General features: G+C 39.8%; 1 protein-coding gene across 11 annotated transcripts in view; it reads right to left on the reverse strand.

Moving 5' to 3' along the window:
• FOXN3 (forkhead box N3) overlaps positions 1-15,971 on the reverse strand; it is a 228,412-nt gene that overhangs the window by 21,679 nt on the left and 190,762 nt on the right. For 9 of the 11 annotated variants that reach the window (XM_090141498.1, XM_090141497.1, XM_090141496.1 and 6 more), the window contains one exon: positions 6,326-6,391. The exons of 1 other annotated variant lie outside the window; for it this stretch is intronic. In XM_090141498.1, coding sequence (XP_089997624.1) covers positions 6,326-6,391 — 66 coding nt within the window. The remainder of the gene's footprint in view (positions 1-6,325; positions 6,392-15,971) is intronic. One more of the 11 variants, XM_090141500.1, reaches the window with a different exon arrangement.

A 15,971-nucleotide genomic window follows, 5' to 3' on the forward strand; every position in this document is an offset into this window, starting at 1 on the left:
GTGTCAGCAGACACACTGACACTCCAACTCCTCACTAAATAAGGAACGTAACTTCTTGGTCAAATGTTGGCACGAAGAAGTTCAATCAGCATTGAAAATAACTTGTTGTCAATTAAGGAAATTAATAAGAAAAAGGGTAACGGACATGTTCTTTGCATCATCTGGGAAACAAGCACGCTCTGTTAAACTCTCTAGCTCAAGGTAGCCAACTGTTAGAGTAGTGAGGAAAAATGAGTTTTTACTGAAAGTGAACTTTTCAAAGCACGAAGGTGGTGTTCTGTTGGGACAGACTGGTTTCTTTTGCCTCTCCTGTCATCATGTGGCACGCACGTTTATGTCAGCCTCTCTTCCCTGAGACATCTCATGTAGCATGGAAGAAATTACTATAGGCAAGAGATACTGAATGTCTGCTAATATCTGTCAGCTTTAGCTTCTTTCTGCCAGTTCCTCTTCCAGGACAGCGTTTAGCAGAATACTTTATCTCAGGCTACAAGAACTGAAAACAGGAAATTGCTGATGATGTGTAATTGATGGGACATCAGAAATTGCCAGAAGCAAACATTATCTGCCAAATGCGTAACTTTATTCACTCCAGCTCTCTTATCCCAAGCATAAATTTGATGCTGTCTCCCTAGCATGTTCTATTTTACTATTTAAGAGAATTTTTTTTAGAACTCAGATTCCACAATCTGCAACCCTAACAAACTGCAAATCGAGGATGCACCCAACCAGCTATTTACCCTAAACAAAAATTTGAGCATGGAGGGAAAAACGTGTCCTGATAATTCTACCACATTCATACCTTAAGTAAAAGCATTTAATAAAAATAATCTAATCTTTAGAGCTATTTTTTTTCTTTTTTTTTTTCCATTAAGTAAAAAATGCCAGCCAACCATTTTGGTGATACTAGAACTGGTTAACAACAGCGCTACTTATTCAGAGACTGGTAGTGAAATATTTTTGTGCTCAGAAATGGAATAAAAATTAACAGTCCCCCAGCCCTGAAATTCCCTAAAACAAACAAAACATACTGCTAAATCAAAATACAGGTAGTAGGAAGAAAGTACATCAGAACAGCAAGTTCTCTCTCCAATTTCGTTTCTTCATCTTAATGACATAATATTGAAAAACCAAAAGTCAAAAAACAGAATCTGCATTAACAGAAATTGAGGATGCCATTCCCCTCAAATTGAATGGAATGGAAAGTTTCAACCCAATGAAAATGCTTTTCCAATTTTTGCTTTGTTACAGAATTGTCAGCAAAAACAGCTTTATGAAATACTTCATTGTCTATGATTTATCATTTTCTGATCTAAAAAGTAAGTCTGGAAGCTGCCTCATCGGCAATAACAAGTAATTTGTCCACAAGCTTTCAAACAGAACACAGCAGTTAACAAATTTCACATAAATAAAACTGCACTGAGAAGACAGCATGTTCTATTTGATCCTATTCACAGCATTTCTGTTTGCTCTTAAGACAATTTTATATCATTTTTTCCTTCATTTCTGTAAATATATATCCCACATATCCAATCCACTTGCATTCGCTTAAAAACTGAATTTCATTGAGATACATTTTTATTAGTATAGAAATAGACCTCTTTTAAGAATTTCTTCTCATCCCATTGACTTTAAGATGTACTGAATGTATTTATGCTGGGTTATAGATGCTTTGAGAGAAGAAAGGTTTCCAAAACAGAGATCTCACCCTTGAAAAACCTGCCTTTTAAAAAGTGCCCAGCAAAACTCCATTTTTCTATCTTCCCAAAAATCCTTAGTAGAGCATTTCAGCCTCCAATAAAAAACCAACTCTAAAAACAGTGCCATGAAGTATCCTGAAAGCTGTCACTTTCTAGCTAATCTGGATGAGTAGAAACAAACTGGAAGATAAATGTTGGGAGCTGAAGGCACTCTCCTGGAGTTTCCTGGTTTCCTCCCAAACCATACCTGCAAGCAGCTTACAGCTGTGTGTAGTATTAAGTTGCAGCTTGGGCAACATGCTTGCATTGGTGTGCAATTCCCAAATCATAAAGCAACATGCAAAGGACTAATCCGGAATTCAAAGCTATGTCTATGATGGCTGAGTCAGGAGCAACTCACATTAAGATCTTCAGTGTAATGCTTTGACTTTGGTGTGTTTCACCACCATTACTATCAACAATAGGTTATGCACAACTACCTTTTACTGGTTCTTGCAAATTGAGCAAATTGTTTCAAGTTCACAACAATCCCACTGATGAAAAAAGTATTGCTACTTAAAATGCTAACAGTGACTTGAACCTCAGGAAGTCCAAACACGACTACCAAACGCTATGCCCAGTTTCTTCACGGCAAAACACAGTTTGGCAGGCCTAAACAGCATGCCAGGATGATACAACCTTGGAGCTGAGGACAATACGCCACTGGAAGTGCCAGCTGGTAGCACTCACATCCAAGGCACTGTGAAGATGTGAAGTATTGAACATCTCAACAGTCATACAAAATAACCTGTAGACTTCACTAATTGAGAAGCCACAGCTTCTAGATGCAGCTTCATCACTTTTGTTCCCTATCTTTGCCCTTGGCCCTTCTGTGAGCCAGATACTCGTCAGAGAACAAAGGCCCAGCCACTGGGCACAACTTGCCCACAACAACCCAGCCAAAACTGAGTCCCCTCCAGGTAAAAATACAGCTCTTAATGCAAGTCATGTATCATGGCATGAATATTCATGTTCCACCACTAATGAAGTACAAAGTATTCATAACATGTGATAACTGCTACTAAAGGAGACAGGTGTTCCTTTTTTTTAAACATAATCAAATAATACAAAACTTAATGAAATGCAAGGACTTCCATAAACTGAAATAAAAAATAAACATTAAAACTATGTTTCTAGCTGTCCCTTCTGCCAGTTGGATTGTGTTTTTCGGTGGAATCCTGCACAAAGCTGGCTACTTGTAACTTCTGTCTCTATTTACAATCTCCAGTTATTTAGTTCATAAAAATATGGTAAGGTATTAATATTTTAGAAACTGTTCAGAAATTTCTGATGCCAGTGTTACCACAATCCAGGAATGAAACTTGCCAACTTGGACAGGTTAGAAAGCCAACATTACTTTGTCAACAACCCAGTATAACTGCAACACAAACAATCACTTTCATAAGTCTATAAAGCAAAACTTCCACAAACAACAAAAAAATCCAAATAGCAGTGTTTTACTCTTTTATTTTGCAATCTTTTTTTGCATGAGAATGAAAGCACAATGTGATTGAAGCAAATGCTGAGCAATGTGCCAGCTCAAACACAATTTCATGAATTCATATAAAAACTAAAGCTAATTTTAAAATTCCTGCGTGGCTGTCAGCAGTCTTTGAGATGTTCATAAATAATTTTAAATGGCCACTTAAAACCTAAAGCTAATTAATCAGTCTGTTACAGGGAAGGACTAGTATAGACTGGATTTTCTAACGCCACCAAGATAGGATTCCTTTCTGACAGATCACATTAAAAGAATAAATTTTAATATGACTTTGAGTGATGGCTGTATCTAACTTTATCCCCAAAACACTTTTAGCATCCACGCCATCCAGAGAAGCACAAGTTTTTATCCTGTTGGGAAGGCAGCTTTTAATTCAAGGAGATGCCTTCAAAGTAAAAAGCCAATGTGTGCAATCATCCACACAGGCACGAGTTCAGACTGTGCCATGAAGACATCCACGGTTCACAAAGATGTTCTACATGTCTTCAGGACAGATGAACACCTTAATGGACTGGGCTTTTAAACTTCTGGACTTGCCAAGTTGTTATACTCTGAAATTACAAGCAGGTTCTGCCTCCATCTGACCATCTTTGCTGCTGAAGTAAGTGGCACATTGGTAGTCAGACTCTCATATCCAAAGGGTGTTTTCAGTCAGTTTTTAACACTCGTGGCCAAACTGTAAGCAATGTGCCTCCCTCTTCAAATCTCTTACAGGCAACCTTGTCTTCAAAGCAGGGGGCATTCTGCAGCCCTGATGACTTGAGCACATGCCTGATAGTGCAGTCTGATAGAACAAGCAGAAACTCAAATCTTCAAGACACCAAACAGTATCAGCATGCTTACTACACTGATAATTCACAGGCTCATTTACAGACTACTGACTAGCAGAGCAGAGAATGAATTGTGATCTTCCATACGATGCTCAGGATCGCTATGAAATTTTTATAGCACACTTGCCTTTTATTTGACAATTATTTTTAAATGTGATATTTTCATGTAATTGTTTATTCATGCATGAGTAATTAATTTAAGTTGCCTATGATGTTCCTAACATGGTAAAGTAGACCTCACTGCAATTCATAGGGTGGGCTGATTTACCTTCTCAAGGATGTGTTCACACACACAAATATTTTGCTACAATTTGAAAGACCTCTGAAGTTATGATCAACACTCCTAACCTTTTCTTCTGACTTCAGCCAATTCCACCCAACATTTGGAAGGATCCCTGAACTTCTGAGTAGACCCCCATGTCTACTGTTCTGTGGCATAAAGCCACAGAAGAAGGCCTTGATATTTCATGACATCAAGGAGGCAGCAACATGAGTGAAGGAGCCACTTTCCTGCTTTTGTCTCTGTCTCACTTTTGACACTGTGACACAACAGCCCACTGGGGAGGGGACAGGGAGGAGAGACATGTCAAATTACAAAAAGTTACACTTTTCTTCCTCAGAATGACCTCTACAAATAAAATAGCAACAAACCACTTGCAAGTCCACATGTCACCTCTATGGCATGAAAGCGGCCAGGTCTCTGGATCACTTCCACACAAACACCTGTGATACTGGGAAACGTGCACATGACATAAACATCTGCAGTGTGTGCTTAGTTCATGCAGGTTACTGTGCATCAACTCTGTTCTATGGCTGCACTCAACAGTTCTCCAGCTACTACACAAGTCTGAATTATTGTGTGTCTTCTCCATCCTTTTCTGGGCACACAGTGTTGTATTTCTTCTTTCATCTCTCACACACTCAGTCTTTTGCTCCTTTTTATCCTGTTTTATATGCCAAAATCTTTTACCCATATTTTGCCCACTACTCTGACTTACTTAATTTTCTGATCCTCGAAAGATCACTCATTTCATTCTCGGTTAACCTCATCACTACCCTCTGCTCCTTGGTAAAATCTTTCCTTTTTTCTACTTGCACATAGGGCTGGAATTGATTGCCCTTTTATGTCTCACAGCTCCCGAAAGCTTTGAGGGAGAGAAGGGCAAGGACCACCCTCTCTGGCACGGACAGGCTCTTGGTACATCACACTGTCTCTCCACAGGAGTTTCTCAACAGATATTTCTCTGGCACAGTCACAAAGCAGGCTGACAATGGCTTTCCTCGGTTGTGCAGGAGATGCTTTGATGGTAATTGACTCTTCCCCAGGCAGAATATCAAAGTGCGAACCAAGGCTTCCCCCGGAATGTGGATTTGGTTGCATGAGCTAGAACAATAGTGAGGCTAGACAGGCTTTATAATGGCTTCTATTTTAACTTCTGCCTTGATTCTTTAGAGCTGGCTGTCACTTGGCATTACTACCGTGCTTGCTGACCAGAGATATGTTTGTTCTCTCGTATTCCCTGCTTTTGTGAAGCAATATTCTCCATGGATTCCTCTAATACCTCTACCTCAAGCTCTCTGGGACAGGATGATTCTCCCACCATGAGCAGAGCCCAGGACAGCAGGGGCCAGAGCATCTTCAAAGCTCTGTTAGTATACAGCAACAAACCATCAGGTCTGGTCCCAGAACAAGAACAGTTCAATTGGCAGGAAATCAGACCTTTCCTCCCTCCCTGGAGCCTGCCTACTGCCTTGAATCAGGTAGTGCAAAAAGCAAAACAGGCAGGAAGTGTGCAAGGAAGGAGCTGAAACGGTGCCCAAGTGAATGGAAAGTATCCAGATGGCTGTGGTAACTCACACGATGGGAGTCAAATCAAAACAAAATGAAAACAAAACCATATGCCATGTACCCTTCACTCCTTTGCTCTCTTTCTCTCTCTGCCTTCCTGGCTGTTGCCCCAGGTCTTTCCATCAGTATGGATAATAGTATGTTACTAAATTATGTGTATGTCATGAATAACAATAACCCCTCTTCTACATGAGAGATTATGGATTACTATTATTCATGTAACAATGAATGTAATACGAAGCACAAAATTATACTCGTGTAAGGGTCAAGGAAGTGTAAGGGTCTATAAAAGAAGTGGTACTTCTTCATGAAATCCTTCTTTTTATCTGGTACGCTGTATACTTATAAAAGAGAATATTAACTTTACATGTCTATGTTGCTATATGCTATAGAAATATCTACTCACAACCTGCTTGTATCTCAGGGGGAGTATTCAAAAGCATCATGGCAGTGGCAGCATCAATGTCAGGATCTGGAAAAATCAATCAATAAATACATTATTTACAACTGGGCTAATCTTTTCGCCCCCGTTGCTAAACTGTAGGTTCAATCGAACTTCTTCAGTGAGATGGTGGAAGAGCTCATTATTCAGATGTTTCTTTGATCCCACACTGTATTCACCCCCAAACTTGCATGTAATCTCCATACTGCCACTAAGCAGAGCACAGTGAGGAAAGTCACCAAACCATCCGGGTGTGTGCAAGACAGCACATGTTAGCCTCTGTTAGCCTCACAAATTTGCTATTCAATTTTGTGAAGAGCATTTGGATTTCATTACAAAGGATTTGTGAAAGCAGGTGCAACACCACAACTTGGAATCAACACACTGAGATGAGCAAGCAGGACAGTGGGAAAGCATATGGAAACACCTACACCTGAGCACGTAGAGAAGACGATGCTTGGTCTTTTTGATTTGTCAGAAAGGATTTCAGCCGTGTTTGAGAAAAGACTGGGAATAAAACCACATTTTAGGGAAAAGCAAAGGCAGCACTTCATCGAAGCGTCAACTTACTCGCATCCTCATCCATTGTCACTTTAATATAAGCAAAAATCATCAGCCGGCTGCTGTTATTGTTAAATTGGCTTCTGAATCCATCACCAACAATCAGTTGACAGATGGTGAGTTATAGAGATAGAACAAAATATGATCCTTTTATAACTATATTCACTTGTTCCACACACAGCAGCGCGGCTGCTATGGAAATGCAGGTAGCTATGACAACAGTAAACAACCCAAGAACGGCCACTGAATAAGCTGAAAAGAACATCTGCCCCAGCAAAGCGTCCCAGCTGCCCCGGGGCGCAACTCGCTAATCGCCCCGTGATGCCGTGTGACAGAGAAAGCCGCCTGTGCCATGTCCGAATAAATGAAGTATGCAATTGAAGCAGACATAAAAACGCACACCCTTGCCGACTGCTGCCTCTGTGCTGCTAAACAGAATTAATAATGAGTACGGATTTGTTGTTTTTATTTTTTTTTTTCGGTTTGTCAGCGTTTATACTAAATTACGTACAAAAAAATTCAATTTACTGCTAATAGCTTCATGGCACTTTATTTTGGCTATTATGTCAGAACATTAGTTTTCACTGTTAGAAAAATATATATTTTGTATATCTATATATTTCAAAGCTATTTCTAGCAGAGTAGCATGATGAAGAGTAAAGCCCTGAGAGTTATTAACAATACAAACACCACAGGGAAGATTTTAACCATTAAGAATATGAGGGCATTTTTTATTAGCTTAAGTATGTACTATTTTTCCATGAAAATGCAGATGGAAATACAATTGTAATATGACTACTTTATTATTTAATTGCTAAAGCAGTAAACATCAACAATGTAGTAAGCAGAGAACTGAAGTCAGTGTAGCAGAAGAATAAATCAGTATAAAAGGTGCCCACATACTGAAAAACAGATGCCTGTCCGTGTCCTGGGCAGATGAGCACATTCTTTTCCAAAAGCCACCAGCAGACTTCTCAGAAAAGCAGCTTTACCAACTTATGTCCATTTTCAACTCTGAAGATACATCAAAAGCAGTACTCCTGCTCCAAGCATCTATGCTGAAAATGCCACTCCCAAAGACTGTAACTTCCTGAGTGTGCCATTTTGCAGCACTGGGTCCAGACACCACACAGACCACACCACAAGAGTTTCCCTTTAGTCAAACTGAAGAGGGATAATCTACCTAAATGAGAAAGAAAAGGGGGAAAGAAAAAGGAAAACAAAGAAGCCCAAGAAAGTAAAGTCAAACTAAACCAGAATTCTTCCACCTCTTACGTACCATAAAATCAGAAGATTGTTAGAAGTTGCATCTACTGTATCATAATTTGCGTAGCTCACTTCAACATCTGCTAACAGGCTGTTCCTAAACTGCATTTTCTTGTTTTACTTTAAATGAAGTCCCACTACTGGATAACACTGTAGCATAATATTATTCTTGCTGTTGAAAGAATTAAAGGACACAACCAGAGAAAAACATATTTCCTATTGTATTTGGCTTTTGTTTGGGTAACAAACTCAGAGTTCTGATACAAAAGAATCATAGAATGATGCAACTTTATCTTGACATGTATATTCTTAGCATTCAGACCACTGATGGCACGACCATGGTTTTGTAATGACTTCATGACACTAATATAAGCTGTTTACAACACTCCACAGCTGTTTTCCAAAGCACAACCATGATTCAAGCACACCCACACCTGCTGTGGTGCCTAGCTCTGTTTATATGGGTATGCTCTTGAGGAAAGCAGACAGCTATTTCATAAAGCCTCTCAGAGGCTTTAGGTAAAAGGGCTTGGAGAAATGTACTGTGGAGGCACTAGCAGGATGAGAGACAATGTGGTTTGGGCCATCTTTCTTCAGACAAAGAGAAACAAGAGACTGGTTGCACAGGAGGCCTCAGCCAGATCAGAGAATGAACGTGTAACATCTGCTCAAGGAAGAAACCCGTGTGGTACCTGTGTGGTACCAGCTGAAGACAAGGGCTGAGGCCAAAGACAAGGACTGCGGTTGAAGACAAAGGCCGAGGCCAGCCACAGCATCCTGCAGCAACAGACCAAACAAAGTGCAGAAGCAGTGTCTGAGGGTACAACAGAAGGCCAGATCATTATTACCCTGGTTTATGCTTGTAATTCAGAGGTGCAGTTTTGAGAAGGATGTCAAGAAGAGTGAAGACATAATCAGGAGCAGCAGCATGGAAGGAAGGTGAAAGTATTTCCTCAGACTCCTGCTTCCCATCAGTGCCCCCATGATGACACTGCCTTCCCAGCAGACAGGGTCTTCATGAAGCCTCTTACACACAGATCCTCCAACATCCAGTAGCCAGGCCAGGCCTTGTGTGGCAGTCTGACCGGCACAGTGACAAGCGTTTCTCCTACCCACCTGTCCTCATTTCTGAAGCTTATGGATTTCAAAGCTGACGTCTCTACCCCACCTGAAGTGTTTGTGATCATTGCTAAGGCTTTTGAAGTTATTAACAGTGGGTGGTTAGTGAAAAATGATTGCAGGAACATCTTTCCCTAGGAAACCAGGTTAAAAATAACTACATTCAAAGTTTTGGAGCTAAGAAATTTAGATAAATATTTTAATGGAGGCACTTCGGTTTCTTTTTGCTAATTAAAATAAGTGGAGAGTTGACTCAGTACACAAACTGTGCTTTCATTTTTTGCTAGAGGAAAATAGAAGGGGCCCAACTTTCCCACTGAAACAAGGAAGTAAAGAATCAAGAAGAGCAAAGATTGGGGATGTTTGACAAAGAAGGAAGAATTTTCTCACATCAGACAGTGACAAAAAGATAGTGACAAAAAATTGCCAGCAGCCACATCCTCCCTAATAGATAACAGCTGTCTATTTGCTCAGCACTTCACACTGCAACCTGAGGTTTAACTGCTTGGTCCCCTACCCACCAAGTGCCATTTGTAGATTATCACAAAGGACCTGGAAGAAACCTTAAACACTTATACGAACTCATAAAGCATGAAAGTATACATCTCAAAGCCAACATGGTGTAGGAACTCCAATACTAATATAGTATCTCCATCAGCAGTGGAAGCTTAGTACTATTTTTGCTTGCAGTGCTTTCAAAGACAAAACTTCCTTTGACGAAGACAACATCAAAAAAAAGGGTAATCACCAACCTTACAGCAAGTTCTGTTTGCTGCATTTTAGATTCAAGGCCCTATTCAGCAAAGTTTTGAAAAGTGAACACCAAACCTGTAAACAGCATGCAGTTTTTTTACTGAAGAATTAACCTAAAATTTATCACTTTGTGAAATTATGATTAAGTGCATATTGTCAAGATGTGTTCTGAGCCAAATTTCACTCTACGTATTACCTAAAAAGACTAGAATTCATTCTGGATAGCCATGTAAATGACAAATGAACAGGCATGAGGTATTTTGGCATGAGGTTACATACAAGCATTCAGCAACACACAGGATAGCCCTTGTAAACAGACTGTTTACAATTGGGAAAAAGTAATTAAAAACAAATAGGGTACCTAAGAAAGCTGGATGTGACAACTAATCATTTACATCTACAGCTCTGGTTTGAGCTCATTTTACAGAAAGAAGTGTTTTATAATAATTATTTCCATTATTTTGGTATTATTTCAAACTTTTATCTGATTTCATTGAATCCTTCAAATCCAGCCCCTTCCAATTAAGCCATAACAAATATTAAAGCAACACAGTCCCTCCTGATTTTGCTACAGGGTATTTATTTCTACAGCTACACAATATGGTTTTAAAGAAAAAAGTCATTTAGGCAGTTCAAACCAACCATGGCCTGAATTTTCAAGCACAGATGCCTACAGAGAAGCACTTAAGATGCATTTTTAGGTACTACTAAAATGTTACTGCCAACTGACGTAAAAAATGCCATTAGTAAACAAAATGCACCATCTGTACACCACAACCATGGCCATGCTATCTCATCAAGAAGGAATTTATAAGATCTTCTTTTAATTTAAAGTTACTTCATCTAAACCAGAACTATTTTTGTATAGAATTTTACTTCACCATTCAGTGTTCTAGCTTTCAACCCCATCTGCTCCTGCATCAGCATCCTCCACCGTCTTTCTCCATTCAAATCCACTACTCTAGCTGGGATGCACAATACTTACTGCCCCTCTATTCAGAAGATAAAAGTCTCGTTTATTCGTTTTCTATGGGATCAGTCTCTATATTTCCTGCTTCAACTCTTAGTAAAGCCCACTCCTGTATCTTTTCTAATGGTCTGATTCTTTGATATTTTTAGTTTTCACCAGCAGGAAAATGCTGCAAAAGCAGTGCTGCCTCCCACCTTTTACTTCAGGCTTATTAAACTGCAAGAGAACAAATATCAGCTTGTCTCTATTTAACTTGTCTGTTAATAGATGCTCCTATTCCTTTTCCAGATAGTTAACCTTGGTATGAGTCAGTCTAGGTCAAAGACATGAAGAATAACTAATACGGTGAAGGCTTTTTTGTATTTATTTTTTCTTTTGCCTAATGACAAAGTATGAATACAGTTATTTGAATAAAACTGCAATATGCAAGACAGAAAGAAGATACCTGAACTGTAAATACTGTAACTTGGTAAAACTCCTTGGTGTAGTATGTCACTGAGTCCTCCTCTGGAATATTTAAATAAGGTTGAGTAAAGCTCTTAAAACAACCAGAGTACTTGTAGTAGTGTACTGTAAACCAACAGAAACCAGAACCAAGATCTTGGGAAGAAACGTGAAATTATATTCATATAATATTATATTCACATATCAGTGTACGAACAGACCAAGAATAGGAATTTTGAAAGCTTATTATAGAGGCCAGGAAGAAGTTACTTCTCTAGTAATACGAAAGGTATAGTGGTACTTCCTCGCCTTTGGAAGGATCTAGTATGAGACACAGAAGAAGGAAGGTACGGGTCTAAATGAATCATTAATTTTTCCTCTTTTTAAGTTCATTTCTGACACTACTAAGTACTGCACGAAGGAATCTGAGAAGACAGATAAAGTCAAATTTTAAATGATACAGAGCATTTGAAACAAAACCCTTCTTCCTGCTCCTCTGTTTTATTAAATTTTTATCATCATAGATGTAGACATACAATTTCCGTTTTCTAACAGTATCATTTTATCAGCTGAAAAGCTGTGTAAACAAACAGTTATGACATACATTCCTGTTAAAAATATTAGTTTTAATAAAAAGAAGGGTAAAAGAAAGAGTTAAGGTCTTACACACGCCTGAATTCACGGAAAGGTTCATCTATCACTTGGAAAGCTGTATGAAATCAAAACATACCATCGTAACTTTTCATCTCAGCAGTAAAGATTAAGATCAATTAACTGTTAAAAGAAAGACTAACAACACTGATACATATTTTACCAGTGCAAGATAAAAATCTTGTGGAGACAGATGACTAAAGAGGTATCAGACATACATCTTCTATATAAAAATGGCACACAACAATACATTCTCTGCTCAAAAACAGGGGAGATGCTTGTTTTCTCTTTTTTTAATTTTAAAAGAATTTTTCCTTTTGTTGTACATTACTTGCCAGCTTCTTTTTGTATATTTCTAAGGACGTGAAAGTAAAATTTACCCATTGTAAAGCCAACAATAGTCTTATTTGACTCCATCCAGCCTGTGCAGCTCGTGGTACTAAACAGAAAGCATCGGATGGAGACAGCACTAGCCATTAGCCTAGCACAGCAGAGAGAAGGGAAACAATTTGCTGTTCCATCATGTACTTACCTGATTTGTGATCAGGAATTTCAACCATCTTCTTAACTGACTGCTGCAGCATCAGCTTCTACAGTGGAACATGGGATTATGAGGGCTTTAACTCCTCGCAGCCATGCAGTTTACACACACATTTTTTTCTTCAAACGAGACACGCACACTCCCAGTTATACAGATACATATTACCTCTAAATGGGACATCAGGGTCACAATGCTCAAGCCTTCATAAGGTTTCTGCTGCTAACAATGATTTTTCCTTCCAGTAAAGCTGGAGGACAGATGGCAGAAAGAAGCCCTCTATAAAACTCAGGCCATTTAAAACCAAATAAACCAAATACCTTATTGTGCCAGACAAGTGTTTCTTTTAAGCACCCATTTCCCTCTCATGCTATTTCAAAATACGATTGTGTCTATCTCAGACCAGCCACAGACCTTGAGAACTGCACATACCTTCAACACCAGCAAGCATAGAGTATGCTGGAGGGAAAAGAATTGCCATTTCTTGCACAGCTTGAGTGACCCCTGGGGAAATGCTTGCATTTCCCCCTTCTTTTAGTCAACAGCAGGAAAAGGTGGCTGCTATGAACTTCACTGCAAGGCATGTCTTCAGGAGGGCTTCACCCCAGCAATGCTTCTACTGGAATCACAATGGCACAACCCCCGGTATGACAGCATAAGGTTGGGAAAGGAAAAGATAAAAATTCCACATGGGATTCAGGATTCAGTGAGGAAAATGTCATATAAACACACACACACTCACAAAGTAAGAAAGGCATTTCAATGATCTGAAAGAAAAAAAAATGCTACGAATAATGAGGAAAGGAATCAGGCATATGACACTGTTAGGGAAAGGGCTGAATGTATTATAACTAGGAAGCCAAATGCATCAAAAACAACAGAAAAAAGGTTAACAAAAACCCAATAGCTAAAATAGCTGTGTGCTAATAAAGCAGGCAGACTGACATAATAAAAGAGGATCTCCAGGTACTATTGTTACTACAGGAAAATTCACAAACAGAGTGGAATAGCAATTACTATTGAAACAGGTGTCAAAAGGTCTGTGCTTTTCAAGGAAAAGAAATGCAGGTTTTATATGGTAGGATACTGTCATGCAATAATGAAATAGCAGACTTCTGAAATAAAGAAAAGAGAAGAAAATGGAAAATGTTTAGATTAAAATCATGCTGTGAAAAGATGGTCAAAGAAGTATTCTAAGACAGTGACACTGCATCTGCTCTTGAGTTCTTGATGTGGATGTGGATAGAGCTCTGCATCATTAAAGAAATGGGAATTACGTCAAGACAAGAGACTAACTTTGCAGTATGGAATAGAGAACAAACATTATTAGCAATGGAAAGGCCAGTTATTCCTGGATGTGACAGCTGACAAGTTTCTTTACCCACGTTGCTGAATGAACAAGAATAGATTCTTTTCTGCTCTTTTTTCTTAGGTAATGAGGACAACTTTGGAACAAGGGACCACAAATTGATTCCACTTAGAAAGTGGGAAGAATAACAGTAAGCCTAATTTTGCTTTAGATCTATGATTTCAAAAGACAAAGTTTTGATGAATGGAACAGTTTCTCTGGAAACTCTGTAAGACACAGTGGCTAAGGAATTCTAAACTTCAACATGGAGGAGATCTGCATTCCTGTAGGTCAGTGGGCAAAGACCCAAAGCTGTACAGTGAGAAAAGCTGGAAAGATTCACTTATTCATTCATAAGAAAAAGCCAGACAACTGACAGACTTGGAAACCTACTTAAAGAGAGTAAACGGAGAGCTCAGCTCTCCATCTACACAAACCCTGGAACTATCAGGACAATGTCTGACATTCCCAAGACCAAACCCTGCACTTACAGAATGACAAAGCCAATTTGCAAAGTGCTGACTGGCAGAACACACAGCACTCAGGCCTATCAGCATCCAGTGCACAATGAGCCCCACACTGCTGAACTGTGGTGGGATCATAGAATCATAGAATGGCCTGGGTTGAAAAGGACCTCAAAGATCATCTAGATCATTTCAACCTCCCTGCTATATGCAGGGTCACCAACCACCAGACCAGGCTGCCCGGAGCCACATCCAGCCTGGCCTTGAATGCCTCCAGGGATGGGGCATCTACAACCATCTTGAGCAACCTGTTCCAGTGTGTTACCATCCTCTGAGTGAAAAACTTCCTCCTAATATCTAACCTAAACCTCCCCTGTCTTAGTTTAAGACCATTCCCCATTGTCCTATCACTGTCCACCCTTGTAAACTGTTGTACCCCTCTTGTTTATACACTCCCTTCAATATTTAGAAGGCCACAATGAGGACTCCCCGGAGCCTTCTCTTCTCCATGGAATGCCTGAACCTAGACGGCCATCTGCACCTGACAGAGAACAGTGACAACTGGAGCCTCACATCTGAAAGACAAAGCAATCTTGCCAGTTTGCAGTGGTGATGCAAGCTCAGAGCTATCATATACAGCCAGTCTAAGCTCTGTGGCAGCTGCCTTAGGCATCTAAGCATGACATCTGGTACAGTGAAGAAGAGTAGGCCTCTGGCAACTTCCAGTCACAGCACCTCAACTGTGACACGATGAAGGAAAGCCAGTGAGCAAGCTGTGTGAGATCTGGCTTGCAGGCAATCTCACCTCTCTCACTGTGCACTTATTTCTGCAATTAAACTTCTGCTCAGACTCTTGCCTTCTCTCTTCTGCTTTCCTCTGCAGGGCAGTGCAGCAGGTGCAGGTAGAACGTGCTGTCAGCGGGACCAGCCTTGTATGCAGGGAATGTGGGGAATCAGGTGAGGCTCAATGCCCTGCAGGTTATCCAAGTCTGTGCAGAGTGGCTTCTTCGAGAATCCAGGAAAGGCAAGGAAAGTTTGCCGCAAGCCCAAGAGCTCCCTCCCAGGTGTACGCTGTGTAGTCTTGGATTACATGGCGTGGATGTAGCAGAGCAGCCAGAATTGCCACCAGAAGTATGTTTTTAAAAGCCCATAATGATAAGCACAACCGAAAAACAGGTATAGACAGGTGGGCACACAGTCTGCCTGAGCTCAGCTCCTTACTACACAGTCACGAACCCAGCACAGGGTTGCCTCTAGCTCTAGATTACATGTCTCTTCTTTCCAGGGAGAAAGAGAGGATAAATGGAGGTTAGTTAGTATTAATTCTTGAGAAGCATCACCGTAGACAACAGATCACTTTCTGTGTGTAGAATTATGTTCAGGACAAACATATTATAAATAGAGCAAATAAAAGCCAGTACCATTCTGTTCTTCCTCAGATTATGACCAATGAGAAGCCACTAGTGTGAATCAATTGATAAATAAATACACAAAAT

This window comes from Phasianus colchicus, chromosome 5 (assembly GCF_987193195.1).
Source record: "Phasianus colchicus chromosome 5, bPhaCol1.hap1.1, whole genome shotgun sequence".
NCBI lineage: Eukaryota > Metazoa > Chordata > Aves > Galliformes > Phasianidae > Phasianus > Phasianus colchicus.